This window comes from Micromonas pusilla (genome assembly GCF_000151265.4).
Source record: "Micromonas pusilla CCMP1545 genomic scaffold MICPUCscaffold_4, whole genome shotgun sequence".
Taxonomy (NCBI): Eukaryota; Viridiplantae; Chlorophyta; class Mamiellophyceae; order Mamiellales; family Mamiellaceae; genus Micromonas; species Micromonas pusilla.
In genome coordinates, this window is record NW_003315885.1 from 506,687 (window position 1) to 512,919 (window position 6,233).

Genomic DNA, 6,233 nt, shown 5'->3' on the forward strand with positions numbered 1-6,233 from the left:
AGGTTTTGATACAATAATAATATCTTTAAGGATTAATCTACACGTACGACTGATACACTGTAGTTGTACTGTAACTGATTGCCCATGCGAGCACGGAAGGGAGGTTACTTACAAAGAACAATGATCCGATAATCAGCCTGTTAACCTGTCCGAGGCCCACGAAGACGGGTCTGTTTTCGAAAAAAATACTATCTGTCTCTTTTTTCGGTTCGATCCAGCGCATCTCGCATTTCCACTGCAAATACCCATATGCTATAGCCATCGTACTACGTCCGCGTACTCCCTGGGTTCAAACTTCAGTCGTTTGAAAGGGGTGCCCGCGGGCGTTCGCGCGCTGCTGGAGTCGCGGGAGCGTCACGAACGCCGACGTCGCACGCAAATAATTTACTCGAAACACCACGATGCGTCGACCCACCCAAAAATACTAAACCACTCGCTGTGATGATCATGACGTAATCAGCGCTCGAACAGGGTTGGGCACAACTTGCAACATCGCTTTTTCGGGGCAAGGTGGGAAAAAAGTTCTCCTCCTACAAGTAAGATTTTGCAGAGTCACCCTTGACATATAAGCGCCGCTGACGTCGTTTTCTTTAGGAGAAGTGGCACAATATTTTTGCTTTAATCGATGCCCCGCGATGTGACGTAGAACTCTTCTCACTGTACCGGAGATTGTTACGGCTATTCCGCGAAGCTATGGCCGCGCGAACACGCAGACCTCGCGGAGAGGTGTAAAACTGTCAGAAATCTTATCGTAGACGAAAGGGCCACTGAATCGTCAGACGGGTGAAAATCCGACCCTCGGTCAATGCTGATCGGTCAAGCCGATCAACCGCGAGTACGCGAGATGCGCTGGATCGAACCGAAAAAAGAGACAGATAAAATTTTTTGCGTCTGTTTTCACGCGACGGCGTTTTCCCTGTTTGGATTTCCCCCCGTCAAACTCGAGCGCGTCCTCGTCGCACGCGACGCGATGCCTCCTCCGCTCATCGACGTGCAGATCATTCGCGCCGGCGACGGCAAGTACTACCCGAAGCCAGGCGAGACGGTCGCGATCCACTACACGATCAAGCTCGCGAGCGGAAAGGAGGTGGACAACACGTACAAGCGGAAGCAGCCGTTCCGGTTCAAGGTCGCGTGCGGGCAGGTCGTGAAAGGGTGGGACGCCGCGGTCACGCAGCTGAGCGTGGGGGAGAAAGCGACGTGCGTGTTCCCGGCGCGGCTGGCGTACGGTGAGAAAGGGTTTCCGGGTTTGATACCGAAGAACGCGGAGCTTCACGTCACGCTCGAGCTCGTCGCGATATCGATGGGGGACTGAGGATGATCGAGAATTAAGAGGGTGATTGACGAGGTCAGCGCGATCGCGGTTCAGGAGGACGCCGCGCGATGACGATCGGATGACCAATAGCTTTTTCGTCGTAGCAAACTATAGGTACTAAATCAAACATCACGTTTCGTGTAACGTCGTGACACGTCCCACCCACCCCCACCCTCGATCGCGGAGTCGCTCGTCGTCACCGCGGCGCCGCCGGGCGAAGCTTGATGTTCGCCGCCGCCTTGACCCCCTCGGTGAGCGAGTCGCTCTTGCCCAAGACGTCGTCCCAGTCCTGGGAATCTTGCAGCATGCTGAACAAGCTCTTACCCGGCTTCGTGGACGCGCCGCCGGTGCCGAGCCTGGACGGCGCCGCCGCGGTGGACGCGCCGTTTGATTTCCCGGCCGCCGCGGGGTGCTTGGACATCGCCTCTCGCGGCGCCCACCCGAACCTCGCGTTCTCGTTCGAACCGAGCTCCGCGAAGTTCGCCGGCGCGGCCATCGTGCCTTGCTCCTCCGCGTCCTTCTCCCACATGCTCTGTGAGTCTCCGCCGCCGCCGAACACGAACGACCGCGACGCGCCGCCGTTCCCGAGGGATACAGACCGCGCGAGCCCACCGGCGCTGTGGTTCGACCCGCTTCCGCGGCCGAGGAACGACATCGACCCGCCGCGCTCGAGAAGCGGCGCGGGGGCGACCCTTCCGGGGGCGCTGTTGACCCTTCCGAGTGCCTTGACCGGCGCGGGCTGAGAGAACGCCCCGGCGCCGTTATCCATCGCCGCGGCCGCGGCGGACGTGCCTCGCCGCACGCGGTTGTTCCGTCGCGCTCTTCCGGCGTCGAGCATCGCGGAGAAGTCTTGCGACGCAAAGTCGCGCGCGGACGGCAGCTGCGAGTCCCCGTCGCCCGCGTTCGCGTTCGAGTCGTCGTTCGCGGCGAGCTTCTTCGCCGCCTCCGCGGCGGCGGCAGCCTTCTTGCGTCGCTCCGCGCGTTCCGCCCATTCGCCGTCGTCGTCGTCGGACAGCTCCACGGCTTCCCACGCGCGGTCGGGGACGTCGATCCCGAGGTCTTCGTCGTCGCTCTCGGACTCCCCGTTCGCTTTCCGTCGTCGCTGCCAATAATCCGGGCCGTCCGCATCGTACCCGTTGTTCCGGTTCGGTCGTCGGAACCCGTTCTTGAGCGCCTCTTTCATCTTGCGAAGATCCTCCTCGTCCTTCTCTTCTTCGAACCGAGCGTGCGCGGCGGCGCGTTTCGCCGCGCGCCGTTCGTCGTCGTCCGCGGTGTCGTTGAAGTCGATGTAATCCACCATCTCCTCGAGCTCATCGCGATCGAGCAGACCGTCGTTCCTAGACGCCACCTTGCGTCGGATAACCCGCTCGTTCTCCTCGCCGAGCTCCTCGACCTCGACCTGCTCTTCGTCGTCGGTGTGGCCGCCGTCGTCGGACATCTCCGCCTCGTCCTCGAACGCGCCCCCCTCGCGTCTTTTGTTCGCCTTCGCGTCCGCTTTGAAGAACGCCTTTGCCTTCTTGAGCTGCCGCTGGCGTTCCTTGCGAGTCATGTCCACGAACGCTTCTTCTTCGCTGAGGTCGTCCTCCGAGTCCTCGTCGTCTTCCGCGTCCTCGCCGTCGCCGCCGCCGAGTTCTTTCGCCTCGTCCAGCTGCGCCGCGAGCTGCTGCGCCGCTCTCTCCGCGGCGATCGTCTCTTCGTCGTCGAAGTCCACCGTCTTTGCCTTCGGCTCCTCCACGGGCTTCTTCGCCGCGGCGTTCGCCTTGACCTCCGCGAGGATCGCGAGGAGTTCGTTCTTCACGTTCTCGTCGTCCAGCGTCAACCCGTCGACGTCGTCGTCCACCTCGAGCTCCATCATCTCCTCCTCCTCCTTCTCCTTCTCCTCCTCGCGTTCGTCCCCAGCCTGGGAGTCGTCCTCGGCTTCTTCGTCGTCGTCGAGGTCGTCGTCGGATACTTCCTCGCCGTCGTTCTCGTCGTCCTCGGACTCGCTCACGACCGGGTCCGGCGGCGGCGGCGGCAGGTTCAGAGCCGCGACTTTCTCGCGGATGATCGCGATGATCTTCCGATACGCGAAGGGGTCCCGGTCGGGGGCGACGTGATACCCAGTCAGACGCACGCGCTTCCCCGCCTCTTTCATGATCTCCTCCTGAACTTTCTTCGTCTCTTCTTTCTCGCGCGCCATCCTCGCCGCGAGCTCTTCCTCGGTCTCGTTCTCCGGCGGCGGCCCGGACGCGTTGGCGGCGGCGCGCGCTTTCGCCATCTCGCGCAACTTCTCCGCGGCGTCTTCAAACTCGTCTTCGCTGTCGTTGAAGTCGCTCTCGTCGGACTCGGAGACGTCCCCCTTGACACCCGCGCCTTCGTCGTCGCTCAGAGTTCCGTTCTCCGCGAGGCGCTTCTCCATCATCCCTTCCTCGTCGTCCTCGTCGTAGTAAAAGTCTTCGCCGTCGTCGTCCTCCATCGCGGGTTCGGCGTCTTCGTCTTCGTCGTCCGCCATGAGCTCCGCTTCCTCCGCTTTCGCTTTCGTCCTCAGCTTGAGCTTCTTCTTCCCCGGGAGCTTGATGCCGTTCGCGTCCGCGCCTTCGTCGTCGGACGACTTCGGCGGGCTTTCTTGCTGGCTCGCGTCGAACGGACCGCGCGGGGAGACGTCGTCGTCGTTCGCCGGATCTGAGGCGCCCTTTTCGACCGGCCTCGCGCGCTTGCGACGGACGACGACGACGTCCTCGTCCTCGTCTTCGTCGACGACTTGCACGAGCGGTTCCGTCATTGGGATCTCCTCAGTCATCGCGACGGGCGCCTCCTGCGTCATCGCGATGACGTCAGCGGCGCTCATCTACCTCGTCGCCTTCCCGCGAATGCGCGTGCCAGCTTTGCGTGCGGAGACGAAAAATGATTCCTCCGCGCGAGGTGAACGACAGCTCTTCGACGCTTTCCCACGACGCGCACGCTGAATCGTGCGACGTCGGCCTACGAACGCTCTTCTACGAGTCGTCCCTGCGCGATGCGACCGCGTGCGTTGCGTCCGCGCGCTCTCCTGAGTGACGGCCGGACGAGCTGCGCGTCGAGGAAAAAGCAGATTTTGAACGAACGGATTTGAAATCCAAAGAAACCCCTAGGTTCTGGGCCTCCTCGTCGTCCACGACGACGCGGACGCGCCACACTCGCGCCACACTCGCGACGTATCCCGCGCCCGCGACGTATCCGCGACGTGCACGATGCAAGTGAGCTCACTGAGAGTCTTGATATGCGGCGGCGGCAACGCCGCGACGCTGTTCGCGGGTCAGGTCCGTCCCTTCCCGCGGCCTCCTACTCCTCGTCGTGGTGTCCCCACCACCGCGTCTGGCGTTTTCTGAGGCCCCCTCCCTCTTTCTCGCGGCAGCTCGCCGCTCGCGGCGCGAAGACGGCGATCTTGAGCACGTACCCCGGCGAGGCCGCGACGTTCCAGAGCGGAAGCTGCTGCCCCGAGCCGATCACCGTCCGAGGGTGGCCGAGAGACCCGAGCACGCTGGTCGGATACTCCGTCGCGTTCGACACCGTGGAGCGCGCGTTCGCCGCGGACCGAGGCGAAGGAGACTTGTGCGCGTACGACCTCGTGCTCCTCGCGCTCCCCGCGTTCGCGCACGACGCATATCTCAACGCGCTGGCGCCGTGGATCGAGAAGAGCGCAAACGCGCACGCGCACAGACCCCCGTGCGTCCTCGCCGCCGCGGTCGCCCAGGGCGGGTTCGACCTCGCGGCGAGAAACGCGCTGCAGGCGGCGAGAGCGCACAAGACGGTCGTCGTCGCCGGGCTCGAGACGTTGCCGTGGACGTGCCGCGCGCGTCGGAGACCCACGGGCGGGCACGACGTTGACATCGGCGGCACGAAGCACGAGGTAGACGTCGCGATCTCCGTGCACCCGGTCACCGCGAACGCGACCGGGGATTTGATCGAGCACGGCGCGAGGGCGCTGGACGTCCTCCAGTGCGCCGTCGGCGAGAATCCTCTGCTCGTCGTCGCGAGCGGGTTCTTGGGCGTCTCGATGATGAACATCAACGCCCTGTGGCACCCGGCGCTGATGTACCACCGGTGGAAGAACTGGGACGGCCGCGAGACGTTCACGGAGCCGCCGCTTCTGTACGAGGTCGCGTGCGACGAAGCTGGGATCACGATCAGCGCGATGTCGATCGAAGTCAAAGCCGTGATCGACGCCCTGAAAGCGGAATTCGGCGACGAGCTCGTCGACGACTTGCACTCGGTGCGAACCGCGCACGAGTGGTTCGTGCGGTCGTACGGGGACCAGCCCGGGATCGACACGACGTCCGTGGCGACGATGCTCCGGACGAACCCGGCGTATAAGGGCCTGACCCACCCGATGAAACCGGTCGAGGAGGGCGTCCAGAGCGACGTCGCCCCGAGGCTCGTTCCAGACTTTAAGCACCGGTACCTGACCGAGGACATGCCGTACGGCCTCGTCGTGTTCCGAGGCGTCGCCGAGCTCGTAGGAATACCGACGCCGACGATCGACACCGTGATATCGTGGGCGCAAACCGCCGCGGGCAAGACGTACCTCGCCGCCGCGAAGCCGGGCGGGCACGGCATTTCCGAAACCGAGCTTCCCGCGAGTCCGGGGGAAGCCGGGACGCTTCGCTTGACCGGGGAGTCCGTCGCGGAGTCGCGATGCCCGCAACGGTACGGATTCTTCGAGCTGAACTGGTTCATGAAAAATAGCGGGTACGTCACGACGCCTTCGGCGGGGAAGAACGACGACGCGGGATGGTTCCGGATCCCGAAAGTCAAAGGATCGAGCGACGACGTGACGGGTGCGATGGAGCCGGAACAACCACGGAGCCCCGCCGCGGCGTGACGGACGAGAGGAAGAGAACGACGACGGAGTGACGACTCGACGATCGACGAGAGAGTCAGCGGGTTTGACCTGAAATAC

At 63.3% G+C, this 6,233-nt stretch overlaps 4 protein-coding genes across 4 annotated transcripts; 2 read left to right on the forward strand and 2 right to left on the reverse strand.

Moving 5' to 3' along the window:
* Positions 1-37: 37 nt before the first annotated feature.
* On the reverse strand, positions 38-262 carry MICPUCDRAFT_57135 (uncharacterized protein; the record flags this gene model as incomplete). The annotated part of the gene is made up of 1 exon (XM_003058006.1): positions 38-262. The coding sequence occupies one exon, from the start codon at positions 260-262 to the stop codon at positions 38-40; it is 225 nt and encodes a 74-aa protein (XP_003058052.1).
* Positions 263-970: 708 nt separating this feature from the next.
* Positions 971-1,315, forward strand: MICPUCDRAFT_15947 (uncharacterized protein; the record flags this gene model as incomplete). Its single annotated transcript, XM_003057640.1, has 1 exon — positions 971-1,315. One exon carries the CDS (start codon positions 971-973, stop codon positions 1,313-1,315), a length of 345 nt encoding a protein of 114 aa, XP_003057686.1.
* Positions 1,316-1,511: 196 nt separating this feature from the next.
* MICPUCDRAFT_39243 (uncharacterized protein) lies at positions 1,512-4,118 on the reverse strand (the record flags this gene model as incomplete). The annotated part of the gene is made up of 1 exon (XM_003058007.1): positions 1,512-4,118. The coding sequence occupies one exon, from the start codon at positions 4,116-4,118 to the stop codon at positions 1,512-1,514; it is 2,607 nt and encodes an 868-aa protein (XP_003058053.1).
* Positions 4,119-4,553: 435 nt separating this feature from the next.
* On the forward strand, positions 4,554-6,155 carry MICPUCDRAFT_57138 (uncharacterized protein; the record flags this gene model as incomplete). The annotated part of the gene is made up of 1 exon (XM_003057641.1): positions 4,554-6,155. One exon carries the CDS (start codon positions 4,554-4,556, stop codon positions 6,153-6,155), a length of 1,602 nt encoding a protein of 533 aa, XP_003057687.1.
* Between the last annotated feature and the right edge of the window lie 78 nt (positions 6,156-6,233).